The sequence below is a fragment of the Podarcis raffonei genome, chromosome 1 (assembly GCF_027172205.1).
Source record: "Podarcis raffonei isolate rPodRaf1 chromosome 1, rPodRaf1.pri, whole genome shotgun sequence".
Taxonomy (NCBI): domain Eukaryota; kingdom Metazoa; phylum Chordata; class Lepidosauria; order Squamata; family Lacertidae; genus Podarcis; species Podarcis raffonei.
Window position 1 is genome coordinate 51,101,552 of NC_070602.1, and position 15,967 is coordinate 51,117,518.

General features: G+C 40.6%; 1 protein-coding gene across 7 annotated transcripts in view; it reads left to right on the forward strand.

The window, feature by feature from the left end:
- PHF21A (PHD finger protein 21A) overlaps nt 1-15,967 on the forward strand; it is a 135,220-nt gene that overhangs the window by 93,894 nt on the left and 25,359 nt on the right. For 5 of the 7 annotated variants that reach the window (XM_053387291.1, XM_053387312.1, XM_053387309.1 and 2 more), the window contains exons 6-9: nt 7,262-7,435; nt 11,067-11,321; nt 12,556-12,645; nt 14,988-15,287. In XM_053387291.1, coding sequence (XP_053243266.1) covers nt 7,262-7,435; nt 11,067-11,321; nt 12,556-12,645; nt 14,988-15,287 — 819 coding nt within the window. The remainder of the gene's footprint in view (nt 1-7,261; nt 7,436-11,066; nt 11,322-12,555; nt 12,646-14,987; nt 15,288-15,967) is intronic. The other 2 variants (XM_053387300.1, XM_053387282.1) reach the window with 1 other exon arrangement.

The following is a 15,967-nucleotide window of genomic DNA, read 5'->3' on the forward strand; positions in this document are numbered from 1 at the left end:
TGGGGGACTCTAACATTCATGCTGGGCTTGCCTAATAATGATGATGATGATGATAGCAGCAGCAGCAGCAACAATAAATAATAATAAATAATTTATCAATATATTTATTGTTAAGTAAAAGAACTTTGTTTGGCTTGTGCTTAAGTCTGAAATATTAAAGAGCTTTGGTTTTTGTTGTTACACTTACTGGTCTTGTAGACTCCGTAAAGACTTATCAGATGTGGACAGTTGGTGTTGTTGGTATGAAAGCATAGGGGAGCTCTCATGTAGAAGGTTAATGGAGTGTAATTATAAAGAAAAATGGACTGTTTGCCCACTCTGTCTCACTATACCTGCTCTGAGAGTGACAAGTACTTGATCTTGTGTAAACCCTAGAGCAGAGGTTCAACTGTCTAAAATTACGACAGTGTAGCTGTCAGACGACCACACTATGAGATATGTGTGAACTTGGTAGGAAAGTTTTCATTCCATTTTGTAGGGCCTCCTTTTACAAAAGGCATTCTTAGAAAGCTCCTGTAAATTACAGTAGTTCTTCTCATTTCTTCTCATTCTCTCCCCTCACCTTCCAAAAAAGTTCTGCTTATCTCATATTATACTTGTTTCTTTTACATGGTAAAAGTTTGTGATAGTGTGTACATAGTCATTCTCATATTTAAAAAATCATTTTTGAATTTAGGATTCCTTATACTAGAAGGTTGAGGAATCGTTGGGGTGTGTATTCTCTCCTAGAACACTGCCAGTATTTTTTTAACTCTGTAAGTTTCTTTTATTCTTATTCTTTCATTCTTATAACTATTCTAGAATTTTATCTCTCCAACTATTTAGCCTCCATTTAGTTGTTGATTAGTCCTTGTACCGATAGCTTTCCTTAACCTGAATTCACCTCACCCAAATTAGTTTTTTGCAGAATGTCATGATTTAGTCATATATCTGGCAATGTTTTCCCACCATAAAACAAACAGCCAAATCATTTCAGCCTGCTGATAAGATAGGTTCTTTCAGCCCGTGACTTTTTTTAAAAAAAAGTTTAACTTCAGCTTTCTCGAACACAGATGAACAGTGGCAGAGCATTCCCTGCCAGAGCCCAGGGCGGCATGGCACACTATGGGGGCTGGCGGGACCATGGGCCAAAGCAGCGCTGGGCGGCATTGAGAAGGACACAACAGTTCACGATGGGGCAGGGCACCTTGGTGAGCTCCCCAAAAAACTGTGCCTGGGGCAATGGCCCCCCTCAGTCCCCCCATTCTACACCCCTGCAGATGACCATAACTGGACAGAGTATTTCAGAAGATACCTTATTAGATTATGCTTGGGTGATGGTTTTAATTTTTGTCCAACTTCCTGGAGGTGCTCTCTGTAGTAGGACAAGTTGGTTGGAGTTTTGGGTAATTAGTATGCGAGTCAGAAAGAGACTTGGTGTACAAGTTTTGGCCACTCTTGAAATTGAGACTTCAAGTGACCACCACTGCCAAGCAATTTGTTTTGCTAAGTCTATACTAAACATTTATGTGGTGATAAGTATTATTGCCATCTCATCAGCTAAATAGCATAATGTTAAATAGCCAGGTCAATTCCCTCTCAAGAAAATGAACATGTGGGGCTGATTTCAAGAGATTTTGTGTGGAAGTTTAAGGCAGGACATGTATCACATCAGTTGGAGAGTCCATGACTGAGTATCTCAGGACCATAAGTCAACAGATCTGTCGGGACCTATATCAGGATACAGAAAGCCAATAATTTTCTTTTTTGTTCAGTTCATTCATGAGAAATTACACTAAAAATATTGTAAGTAGTTACAGAAAGGTAGCCGTGTTGGTCTGCCATAGTCAAAACAAAATTTTTTTCCCCTTCCAGTAGCACCTTAAAGACCAACTAAGTTAGTTCTTGGTATGAGCTTTCGTGTGCATGCACACTTCTTCAGATACAATATTGTAACTAGTTCGCTGCTTAAAGAAAACCATCATTCTATCCTACTTAAACCTTCTTGTTTTTATATTGCCTCATATTAGACACAATTTTTTTACCCAGTATTTGTTTCCTGTTTGCACAAGGAGTCTGTAATTGCAATGCTACTTGGTTCTTTGCGAACCCAGGCATAGTGAGCCCAGGTTCACTGGGGACTGGTGGTGTGAGAGTACCAAAAAGGACATGACAACATCTTGGGATTAAAAATGGCCTAAAGTTTATTGATTACAGATTCTAGTAGGCTTTGGCTTAGGCACTGGGTATGTATCCTGAATCGGTCTGACTGATCGCCTCATTAGGGTTGATCCTGTGTTAAAGCCCCCCGCCCCCATGACACAGATCAAATAGGGTAGAACCACCTGGCCACCACTGGGGAAATTTTATGGCCTGTTAGCCCCCATCTGGGCCTTCAAACAATTCCCCCCCCCATGAGCCCATATACCAGGGCACCATCAGGTCCGTCTCCAAAACCACACCCACCAGACTGACTGCAATGGCAGATTTGAAATTTAATTTTTGGTGGGACATACCAGATGCCCCCATGACCAGCCGTGGCTATTAGTGTTGCTTCCAGTTGTGCAGGAGAGATCCCCAAGTAATGTTGGACTTCCAAGTTTATTTGAAATGTTGGCTTTCTGAGCTCATAGTGCTTTCACAAATGGAAGTGAAGAAATGAATAACTGGCTTGTGGAGTGCCTATATTTAGATAAACCTGGTATTTGGGCACTTCAGGTAGGGTTGGAACATTAGGCCAGCCTTCCACAACTTGGTGCCCTCTAAATGTGTTGAACTACAATTGCCATCATCTCTGACCATGGGCAAGGCTGGCTGGGGTTTATGGGATAGGGAGTCCCAACAACATCTGGAGGGGCAGCAGGCTATTTCTGTGTCTTCAGTTGTGGTTGCCAAGGGACAGTTGCTGCTTACCATTAGCAAGTCAGATATGTTTCATAATTATACCATAGTTTTTTGCAGTTAGCATCATCTTGTAATGCCTTTTGTACACAAAGGAAAAATTAAAAGATGCATACTGTTTTGTGCTTACGGGGTGTTTCAAAAGAGTTGCCTGGACTTTAGATATTAAAAATATGTAGACTTTAGAAAAGTGTGTGTGCAATTATGCATAGACTAGGAGCTGTTGATTTTGATCTTGAATCTCCTGTACATTTAACAGCACAAAGTGTGTTCACAAAGCGGATACAGTTCTGGCAGCTTTATCCTCAAGAATGTTGTTGAACAAAATGTACTCTTAGCTTGATTTAAGGTAGCTTTGACAATGAAACGAAGCAAATGACATACGTCCAAGGACATGAGGTTTTCTAATATTCATGCAATTAGGAAAAGGGTGTGGTAAAAATGAAGCAAAAGAATGTGCAAGCAGTACAGTGTATGTGGAGAAAATTAACATAATGATTACTACTGATTCAAGGAGCATGGTCAGTTACATGGTCCCCAGAATGCACAACCAGTTTGTGCCAACAAAGTATCCTTCAGAAGTGTATAATATCATATGTTTTAATAAAAGCTGCTTAATTGTGTTACTTGTCCATAATTGCACTCCACTCCCTAGCCTGTTCTCGTGTCACAGGTGGTCTGGACTTTGACCTTACTATGGATGCCATTGGCTTAGCTGCTTTGATGGCACGATGGCGGTTGAAGATAGATAGTGGTATTGGGCTCCGATGTAATGATGGTGCCTCCACACAACACAGTACTACAGGTACACCAGTCATAACAAGCCAACTGTTGGGATTCGCAGGATACTGAGTAAGTCTGCAGGCTTCAACAGGCTGATGCAATACTCTGTGAAGTGCTGGGTCAGAGTGACTCAGCAGGAGTGTGATTAATGTGATTGGCTATCACCTGTTGTAAAAGGAAAGCCTGTTCAACAGTAGTGGTGGTTGTGCTGTGGTATGGTGGTGCTGTGGTGGAGAGTATTCGTTTGCCTTAAGGAGCAGGTACTCTGTATGGACTGTTTTTGTAAATACTTGTATATAGCTCACATTAAAAAGACTGCACTGAAAAGAAACCTGGGACTCTGAGCGTTTCTGCTAAAAAGCGCCGCGAGGAATTCACGACACCAACATGGCACAATGGGCCAATGGAAAAGGTCTGGTGCATCAAAGAGTGGAGCCCACATAAAATGTTAAGTTCACTTCAGTTTTGCTGCTATTCTATGTGTTCATAAGTCCTCAGCCAGCAAGCAATGCGACCTGTATGTGGTATCAGACCACCACAGGTCAACACAATGCAGACTGCAACTGTGGCACTATCAGAAGCATGAAGTAACCTAAGCACAGTGCAGGCACCTCAAGAAAGGGAGTTAAGTTACATATTATATGCATTGTGTGATGGAGGAAATAAATAGGTTGAATAATATTTTCCTCGAAAGCATTTGCCCATGTTATGCAAAGATCAAACCCAAGAGAAAGCAGACTACACAACCTTCTCTCACTCATACAGACAGAAGGGATTGCACAGCCATTCTTGCGCCTTCTGGCTCTTTCTCTGAATATCAGGTACCCTGTTTTTAAGCTTTGAAGGCTGGCTACCAGTTCCTAGAAAGCATGTTTGCTTATAAAATACATGCACTTCTTATTAGTGTTTAGTTTTGCAATTCTAAAACATAAAACACAGGTAGTCCCTTTAAGCCACTGGCCACCAGTGTAGTGGAGTGTGGCCTGATCCAAGGTAAGTCACAACAGGAGCACTACCACCATGCAAATATACGGTAAAAGATTGAGAAATAGACCCCCAAATGCATGTTTGGGTTAAATGTGAATCCTGGGTCTGAAAAGGTTGTAGATGCCTCCTTTAAACCGAACAAAGGAACGGTCTTGTAATAAATTAGGGGAGGGGACAGGAAGTATCCCTGCATGACAACTTTTCACTCTTTATAAATGAGCAGAGAAACAACTTTTCTCCCTCATTTTGTCTGCTCTTCATGCTAGTAGGCAAGTCTTTAGTTCTGTAAAACTAATGAAAGTTTTCAGGTGTTTCATTCCTATTTTCCTCCACAGCTTTCCTGGGCTTTGTTTCAGGGCCTGGGGGAGGAAGAGTTGTGAATGTGATATGACTCACTTGACTCCTACTCAACCAAATTCCTGTTCCGATTGGTTCTCACTTATGATTGCAGCTTGGCGCATGAGTTGTGCGAGCTTAGCTTCCCCTTCTTTCCCTCCTGTTTTTGTTTTGTGATAAAGGACACGGAGCAAATGAATGCTAGCTCTCTGCTGCTGGCTTCCTTGAACTAGGGAACTGGTAGAAAATCACCCTTATCCCCGAACTTCATAAATATAGCTATAGAAAATAAAAAAGAGGCTGTCTGATCTTGTTCGACACAGTAATGTAGTCTCTGTGATGTTAATAGGTGGAGTCATTGTTTGGCAGGTGTAACTGGTTTCTGTTCTATTACTTCCTCTACATTTCTCTGCTTTCTGGAAATGTTCCTTTTGTTCCTGTCTCTGCTTGCTGACATAGCATTTTAAATAGCTTGATAACAGACTTGATGTTTCAGAAAGCAACCTTAAATGACTGATCAATGGTTGAATGCACATATAAACTCAGATATGGAGCAGATTTCTTTGCTTGATGTCAGCTGCCTATATTTCATTTTCATGTGTAAGTTTTCAGGTAGTCTAATAAATTCAGATAGTGCAACGTGGTTTGATAAACTACAAACCAGTCTTTTAAATAGCCACTTGCTGGGTTGCCTGATAAGAATCACGTATAGGTAGCCAGACAAGGCACTGACATCCACCTGTCCTGGGAGACAATGGAGGAGTGCGCCTTTTGGGGGCAAAGAAAGACCAACTGTGGGAGGTTGCAGCACCTGATAAGAATCACCCATAGGTAGCCGGGCAAGGAAAATAACATACTTTCAGGCCACCACTGAGCCACAAATGGTCAGCATAAGTAAATGTGGGTTGGTGGGGTTCTAAAGTTAGCTAGTGACTGAATTACCTTATTTGCATGTCTGAGATAAGCAGTCATTTCAAAGGACCCAAGTGCCTAGAAATGTCACCTAGATAGGTCAGGAGCCATAGAGTTCTAGAACAGATGACAGAAGTCTGGAATGTACACCACTGTAAAGTGGTGGCGGCGGGGGTGGGGTGGGAGAACTTGATAAAAGGATGGACTGAGAAGGCAATGTCTGAGTGGATTGAGTAGGCAATGGCTGAGCAGTTTTAAGAGCTGGCCAATGGCCACCAAAGGGGATGGGGGGGGGGAGAGAAATCCAAAGAACCTGAAACAGATTCTGCTGTAGCAGAAAACATACGGAGTTAAAATTTGTAGGGAATTGGGTACTCTTAAGAGTTCAGGGTTATTGCTGCATGAAACACTGAACTACTTTTAAGACAAGAGTGTGGAAACATTTTTTTGCTTGAGAGTGCTCCATTCTCTTACATACAATCTTTCAGGGACCTCATGCTAGCAGTGGGTGGGGATGAAGCCAAATGTGGGTAGGACACACTCATTCCTTTCTCCGCCCTATCTCTCATTTCCCCCTCCTTACTGCCTGCATGAAATTAGCCTGATAGGTTTGTGCAGGATTGAAAACCAGGCAGGTTGCTTGAACTGTGAATGCCCTGGCTGTACCACAGATTCTAGGATGAACTGTGTAGGAACAATAGTGCATGGGGGGATTTCAATTTAAGTGCACGTAACTTCTGGTTTGAGGGCTGTATTATTATTGCTTATCATATTTGATGGTTTCTGCATTCAGCCATTTGGGGAAAAATGAGTTCTCTAATGGATGTGTGCAGTGTTTAATTTTTTTAAAAGAGTTTTTAAAGTTGCCAATATTTGTTAATCCATCTTGAGACGCCTTCTGTAAGTGGGGGAAAGTAACTGGTAGCACTTTGGCCTAATGAACCAGTATATTTTTTTCATTTATTTCCTTGATCTGAAACATGACCATACTTTTAGGATCCCTCTTGAATACTCGGAATGCATACTGAGGAGTTCATTAAGTAGCACCCAATAGGTTGAGAGAGCTCGATGATCCTACAGATATGTGTAACTGTAGTGCCATAGTTAATTGCTAAATTACATCTTGTTTGAAGTACATGTCTATTCTGCCACTGCTGCCTGTCAGTTACACTTTCATTGTAACAGCTACTGTATCACACATAAGGGACAGTGCCGATGCAGTTGGCTTGGACCACCTATATTAATCCTTTGAAAGCCCGACAGTAAATGGATTTATACACTATAAATTATAAACAAGTGTATATAGTGTTTTGCAAGTTAAATAATGTAATGCCTTGTATTTTTGTGTCTGTTTCCATGATAGAAAAGAGTGGTTGAACAGCTGCGGAAGAATTTGATGGTAAAGCAGGAACAGCCGGACAGTAAGTTTCAAATACAACCATTGGCACAGTCAGAAAATAAAATACAAACTCCACAGCCACTACAGCTACAGCAGCAGCAAACTACTGCAGCCTCTCCAAACCTGCTTGGATCACAGGTAAAGTGGTTGAAGGTGTTACACTAATTTTCAAAATGTATTCCTTTCTTAGAATGAAATGTATCACTGTATAAAGAAGAGAACACAAAATCAGAGTTAACCTATCATAATCCAGTGCACACTTGCTAGAGAGTAAGTCATATTGGATTCAGTAAGGCTCAATTCTGAATCAACATGTGTAAGATTGTGCTACAAAGCTATCAGTAGCATTTAAGTGAAACAAGAGCACTTTATGAACTTGAGTCTAAGCATGGATCACTCCCTGCTTCCTCAGAAAGCTAAGTCAATTGCTGGATTTTGAAGTAACAGTATTATATGAATCTTGCATGCTTTAGTTTTTTATGTTTTTTTTAGGACCCTCATGATGAACTGATGTGCAACACTGCACATCAGGTTAACCAGGTTGTCTTTAACAGTTAAGGCACAGCTAATCTGTGCTAAGTGCTCTGAGTATACACTCTTGCTTTAAGAACTGGATCAGAATACAGTCCACCTTGCAGCATTTTCTGTAAGGAAATGGAAAATAATGTGGAATTTTCTTGAGTTTTCTCTTTTTGTGGAAATGATTGCCTTCAGAAGCTGTTAACTAGGGAACTACAAGTGTCCAGAGATCTTAGTTCAATATGTTTCAGCAGCATGAAACAGAATACAAGAAATAATAATATAAAACCAAACAGGCTATAAACAAAGAAATACATAGAAAGGATCCACATAAACTGCCCCCCACTGTCTTCTCCCCACAAATACAATAACAGAGATTAATGTAGTTGCATCTATAATTGCTGAGGGCATTTGCTGCAATTTCAGTAAGCTTGAATCACATAGTCAGTTTAGAAAGCTAGTTGCTTGAATTAGCAAAAAATAAGTTATTTGTGTGTAGACATTTGGCAATCTAGCTTCTGATATATGGCTTATAATGAGGCAGAGGAAAGTAAACTCTCATCTCAACAGGGAACAACTATTCCTCTTTCTGTTCTCAGCATGATAGAGACTATACTCTAGAGACTGGGAAATCTTACTGGAAATGGTGGCCCCTTGTTAAAGAAAACCCTTTCCCATCAGTAACATGCCATGACACTGTGTTTCCCTATCAGCAGCAAAATATATGGAGCAGAAGCAAGGAAGTGCACAGGGTGATGACATCTGGACACATGCACAAGATGTTACAAAGGAGGAGCTTGACATGAGGCATTTGTTTTTGGCATTTATTTCATTTAGTTCTGTTCTTGGAAACTTCATCTGGGGAGCCACAGCTCAGTAGCAGTGATGCTTTACATACACAAAGTTCCAGAGTCAACCTGTGGCATTTCCAAGTTAGGGTTGGGAAAGACTCCTGCCTGGAAATCTCTGGCATCTCCAAGTTAGGATCAGGAGAGACTACTAACTGGATTGCTTGAAAAATCACTGCTAGTTAGTGCAAATGCTAAGCTAAGTGCACTAGTGGTCTGACTTCATGTAAGGCAGTGTGTTGGCCCTTTTGGACAGCAGCATATCAGGGCATCATTGCTATTAATATATACACTTTTATCTCACTCTTCAACTGAAGAAAGGGCCCCGAAAAGGCTTACAGAGATCAATCTTTGCCCTTGGGCTTACAACTTAAACTAAGTGACACTAAAGAGAATGGGAATTGGTGGGAAGGCGAAGTGGGAAGCCAACTCGGTCATTAGTATGTTGTTACAAAGTTCTTATAAAAACCAACTGGAATGGAAGTAGTTCAAGGACAGAAAGCAAGCAAAAAACTGCTGCCCCTCCTTTCCGTCTCTCCCTTGGTTTCATTCAGCATGATGGAATGGGCATTGCTAGATCATAGCTGGGAAGAGAGAAAGCTTCATAGGGTGGTGCACTTTCATCAGAAGAGGAGAAAGATCGGGATTGGCCTGCTATGAATATCCTACCATCAATTCATGTCTGTACAGAGAATTGCAGGACAGTTGGTGGAATACTTGCTTTTTAGTTCGCAAGGCTCTGCTTTGTATGGGAATTGTTCACCTGGAAGTCGATATATATTACTGACTAGGACCACTTCAGATATTGCTCTAGGAATTCAGAATTGTCGGACTCTCATCTGACTTTTCCACTTGATGTGCTTTTAAAGTAACTGAAGCAAAATAATATTTAAAATGTGAGAGAGCAAAGTGTGCATTAACAAGTATATCTTTCAGGTAGATTGTGAGTCATTTTTTAATTACTGGTGTCTGCTTTTATCTAGAGTTTTGACTGTAAAGGGACACTCATGTTCTTCTCTGTATTCTGTGCTGTGCACTTTGAGATTAACTTCCAGGTCATTTCTGCATTTGTACAAAGTTATGTTCAATGCTAAAGAGCCCTCTAGCGACACTGTATTGAAATTGCTTCTACGCTTTCCTTGCCAGCATCCAATTAGGGTGTTTCTTAGAAAGCACTGAATCTGCAACCCGTTCCTTTAATGTGTATAGAGAAAACCAAGTTATAACTTACGTTACACACACATGCATCTCTGAATTGTCTACTCGGAAATCTGCAATGCTTTCCAAATTAGTCTTCTTTAAAACTAGCTAAATATGTGCTTTCTCATTTGAAATAATTATAAACAAAGCATTTTCCACATTGTGCAACAACCACAATAAGTTCTTCAATAAGGGATTTTAGCAGACCTGATTATTTTTAGTTGTGGAATGTGTTGTGTAAATCATAAGAACTAGTGAAAACACTGTCATAATAGTGATGCTAAAATGTAGTTTTGATGTGCTTTTACTGATTATGCTGAAAGCCCCTCATTTTAGCCTTGATACTTTAGCTTTGAAATATCGCAGGAAATTGAAGGTGTTTCAACAATATAAAATTACATAAAATACCAATTCAATTAAATCTGATAATGAAAAAGGAACATTAGAGCAACAGCAAAAACAAAAAAAACTCAATTCAATATCAAATGCTTGGAAAATTCTGCTAAAGTACACATTGCATCTACTTTGCACCTCAGTGTTCCTGGTTCCATGTTTGCTGAGTACAAGCACACACACCCTGCTGCTCCTGCCCAGTACATTGTGCCCACTATTACAACTGCTGGTGGCCAAGGTTCTCAGACTCCTGTCTGCTACTGAACAGTTAGTTCAACACTCTGTCAAGGACATTTCTAGGCAAATTCTCCTAAATTCCCTAGCAACCAAATGTCCATTTACCTGGATTCAGTATTAGCCTGTTAACTCTTATCCATTTGACCACTGCCTACAAACACTGGTTCAAAACAAATCCCATTTGACACTGCCTATGGCATCGTATAGGTACACTAATGTTTGGGGAACATGGAATTGACAAGAGACATGGGGACATTATATGCGCCAAAGCATGTATTATCAAGACATGATTGATTTCACACACAGTTCACCAATGCATTAAGCAAGCCATGGCGTGGTGTTTCCTGTGTGGTTGCACGTCTATATGTGGAAGGTTTATTGAAAGTATTTATAAAGGAGTAGGCTGATTCCATACAGCTTTGACAGGTAAGAAATCGGTGTTTTAAATCTTCCCAGTTGCATTTCCCTTGCATTTCAGCTTCTGCTTTCTCACTTGTGAATTTCTAGAGCAAACTCTGTCCAGTTTGCGATGAATAGGTTCCAAAGTGTTTTTTGTTTTTTGTTTCTCTTAGAAGACGGTAACTACAGCTTCTATGATCACCACTAAGACACTACCTCTTGTCCTGAAAGCAGCAACAGCAACCATGCCTGCCTCCGTTGTGGGTCCAAGACCTACAATTGCCATGGTGACTGCCATCAATAGCAACCAGAAAACTGTCCTTAGCACTGATGCACAGAACACGCCAGTCAACCTCCAGACAACAAATAAAGTCACTGGTCCAGGAACAGAGGCAGTTCAAATAGTGGCAAAAAATACAGTCACATTGGTAAGTGGTCTTTGTTGCCTAATGTTCTAAGGACGTGAGCCATTTTTTTAAAAATTCCCTTGTTGAAACAGAGATGCATGCCCTTTGGGGCATATACAGGTATTGAGAAACTTTGTTTAATGTGAGAAAATACTTTTGCTCTAATGGGTTTCAATTTTTAAAATAATTTACTACTTTAACAAATGATTACTATCATATCATATTTTTCCTTGGTGTGCTGAAAGATAATTGACAACGCACCTTCACTCCAACTTTTTACAATGCTCTGCTTGCCAATAAAGGTATGTAGGACCATGCATGGACTTACCTTATGTAGGTTATGGTTTTAAATGTATGTTCCCTTCACTGCTTATATTAAAATTATTTTAATGAGGCTCACCAACGTTGTCTATTTTTTGCTGCTGCTGGATCCACAAACACATCATCCTGCATGACGGGATCTAGCCAGCATCTTCCTCAACCTGTGAACCAGTCTTTCTCAGGGGCGCTTTTGTGACTAACTAGCAACTCTGATAATCAGTTTCACAAAGTACTAAGCAGTTGAAGCCCGCAGAAATGTAAAAAGTAACTTGAGTGGAAAATATATCCTTGTGAGGGAGGCCAGGCATTTAAACGGAGTTTTGCTGTTTAAATAAGAATTGATCCAGAGCTGCAGCTGTAACGAAATCCATTTATACCCTAAAGTATTTCATTCCCAAAGCAAATTACTGTATATGAAAACAGTGTTCTACACATTTAAGAGAGAACCAGAGTCCTAATGTACTAAATAATTTATCTAGTACCTAACACTTATCCTTCCAGCATTTTTGAATATTATTGTTTATGCCCTCTTATCAAATATTTCAAAACATCCCCCCCAAGTTATGAAGCCTTAGCACAATTAAGCATCATGTGCAGCTCCATTTGAATGGGCAGCCAAACCTGATTATTCTTTGTTGTTATTTGTAGCGCTTTGACTCGTAAAACAAAGAGGAGAATTCAAAAATGTCAAGGATAAGGGCATATTTTTAAAAATAGTAGAGGTCTTGGGTTTTACATGCTGGTGAAACAAAAGCATACTTAGCTTCATTATGCCCATGAAATGCCATTTTATTTCAGAATGGCTTGAAGAGCAAGAATCTATTTACTGTGAGAAAGGTAGGCTGTGCCTGAATAGCTTTGAAGTTGCTCATCACACCTATTCCCTTTGCTTGAAATTTGTCTTCCTTCCCACCTGCCCCACTCTTATTGTTAGCAGGTTCAAGCTACACCTCCTCAGCCCATCAAAGTGCCACAGTTCATCCCTCCTCCCAGACTCACACCTCGTCCAAATTTTCTTCCACAGGTGAGTTTGTCCAAAAGAGGAAAGGGGGTAGGAGTGGGGAGTTTGTCCTAAAAGTGTGACTTTGATTGGAAGAAGTACAACACCAGATGTTTCATATACTTGGTAATAATTGAACACTACCTAATATGCTTTCCAGATTAAATCTCCAGCTTTGCTATCATATTTTTGTTTCCCTGTCAGCTCTCTACCTTGCACTAGTTCTGTAAGAACTGAATTAAAGACGAGTTGATGAAGAAATGCCTTGCTTGTTATAAGGTTATTGAGTGCTGAATATTTTTCATAGTTTCTTTGATTAAAGAGCCCCTATTTAATGTGAATCCTTAGCCTTTTTGCTAAGCAAAACGTAACTGTAATCTAATTAATATAGTTTCTAGCTTCCTGCTCCTTTCTTCCAAAGAGGAGCAGATTTTATCTAGAAATAACTTGAGCTGCAACTTTTTGAAAAAAATCTGATCTTTTACCCAAAGATGAAGGCATTATGTAATAGATTGTTTGCAGTATTTTAAATTACTAGAATTAATTTAGTTGCTCTCTCTCTCAGAGGATGCCATCTGCATCTCATTGAAGCTACATCTCTTCTCCTACCCACACTGTTGATTTTTAATGTAGTTGTTATTCAAATTCCTAGTTGTAATGTCAACAATCATTACCCAGTTATGAAAGAGAAGAAAGCGTGAAAATATTAACTGCTGCACTATGCCCATCCCATGCTCTAGTCACCTGCATTTAACCCAAAGAAAGTTAGATGGGCTCAAAAATGTAATCCCTGATTGGAGGAGAGGGCTGTGTAATTCAGAAACTAGCTACTCTTGCCAACACAGTTGATCTAATAATAAATTAGAATGCATAGCCATTTGTATCCAATTTAGACACCCTAGATTTTAGAAATACTTCAAATTAACAGACCTTTGAATTCCCCCAGATCTATCCAAAGATATTTTGGTAATGCAATTGTATTTGATGACCTGCTTAGACTCCTCTCAATACTCAGTATTCCTTGAGAATATAGCATTGCAAGTTGTGCTTCCAGACCTGTGCTTCCAGAACCAGTATATCCTTTTAAAGCAGCGGTGTCAAACTCAAATTCATCGGGGGCCGCATCAGCAGTTTGGTCACCCTCAAAGGGCCGGTTGTATCTGTAGGACTATGTGTCCGCTCAATATAAAAACAAGTGGAGGTTTCCTGAATGCATGTAAAGTGAAGTTTTCCTGTGTAGAACTGCCGGCGCCACTAGAGGGCAGACGTTCTCTGGCTTGTAGGCTGCCGCGCATGCGCTGAAGAGGCGGCTTTCTTGTGTCAAAAAAAAAAAAAAGCGAGAATAAAAGGTGAAGGCTGGTGGCCGGCAGCGGCTACACGGGCCACATGATGAGGTCTGGCGGGCCGGATTCAGCCCGCAGCCCTTGTGTTTGACACCTGTGTTTTAAAGTATGATTAACATTGAATATGTGAAGATACAAAATGAACATACAAAATGTAACATACAAAATGATGGCAGTATTGTAGAAATGTACAAGAATGTGTGGTTAACATCTGCGCACTAGCAGTTAATGCATAGTGCAGCCATCACTAGCCTGGCAGCTTTCAAGTGTTTTGGACCACAATTCCCTTCAGCCACAATCACAATGCCCATGAAGGATATTATGAAGGAGAATGAAAATCGTAGTTCAAAACCTCTGGAGGACAGTAGGCTGTGGAAGGCGAACACAGTGCAACGGTCATAGCTGGAATTAAACAAGATTTGGGGCAGTTTTAAAAGTGTGGTAGGCCTGAAATGTACGTGAGGGTTACATTCCAGGGGTCTACATGCAAAGACAAAATCATTCAATGTCAGGAAACCACACACCCAACCTGGAACTGCCTTCCTCTGCAAACAATTCCTACCCATCTTGATATCAGCGCACTGAGCGGGCAAGATCTTGGGAGCCTTGCAGGGCCTTCCTGGACCCTCATGCAACCTTCTGAGAGTCCTATAAGTAAGGCAGAGGGCTTAAAAACTCTTTCCATGGCAGGACAACTGGGTGCTGAAATAGCCTTGTTTTCCAGGCTTTGGAAGGTCACATGAGGGCTCTGGAAGCTTTTGTGAGAGATTGTGTGGCCCCTCCTGACGGTTTTTTCCAGTCTCCCACTGCTTTCTATTTATTTTTTGGCGAAGTACGCAAGGCTGCAATTGTGTAAGTTTTGGGCCTACTGTAGTTCTTTCCAGTGCAGATGTGTAGCACTATATAATACAAACACTACTGCAATCTGAGGTATATGTGTTGGCACAGCCATAAGTTATGTGTTAAGTACTATATCTTATCTATGCATGTAGTCTGATATGGGTTTCTCTCTCTCTTATGTAGGTTCGACCTAAACCTGTTGCCCAGAACAACATTCCTATCGCCCCTGCCCCACCTCCTCCTATGCTCGCTGCTCCTCAGCTTATTCAGAGGCCTGTGATGCTGACAACAAAATTCACACCCACCTCCTTACCTTCCTCTCAGAATTCCATACACCCAGTCCGTGTAGTGAATGGGCAAACAGCAACCATAGCCAAAACTTTTCCAATGGCACAACTCACCAGCATTGTTATAGCAGCCCCAGGTACCAGGCTTGCTGGACCTCAGACTCTACAAATCAGCAAACCAAATGTTGAGAAACAGGTATTAGTAGTTTAAACTGTGAATCGTTTCCTTCTCCTAAAGTCAATAGAATTAATGGAGATACAAATGCAATTAACCATAACATAAGACCTGTCCTCTCATTGCCTCTCCTGTGGTTAGCAATCTTGTGTGACCGAGAGCAGGGCTGTGCCCACTAGCCCTTTCATACCAGCCATCCCATCCCCTTCCACCGCCACTTAGACTGTCCATATGTTGGAGAAACCTGGGCAGGCTCCCTGCACAATTTGGAATAGGGATGGGTGGATCAGTCAATTTCCAGCCTGTGTCCATTTCCTGTGTGTGCTCATAGGTGCAGTCCATCCTGTTTCCATATTAAGCTGAGTAGTTTTTAAAAGACTGTCCAAAACTCTGCATTTAAATACATAAATATGTATTTTAATATCAAAATATGCATTTAGTTGTGTATTTTCCAAACTGGCGTTTGGAAAGCCTATTTTATCCTAAAGCAAATTCCCATTTTTTAACGCATTTTGACACTTTTTTTTTGAGCCAAGAACGATATTGCAAAATTTGGAGAAGTGCAAAATCCAAAGTATAATTTTGTTTCAATCTGTTTATTTAGTTTGGGAGGTGCATTTGCTTAAAAATGCAGGCCAAGTGAAATTTTCCTGCATCCCAAATTTATAATCCTGATTTCACTGGATTCTATATCACAGGGG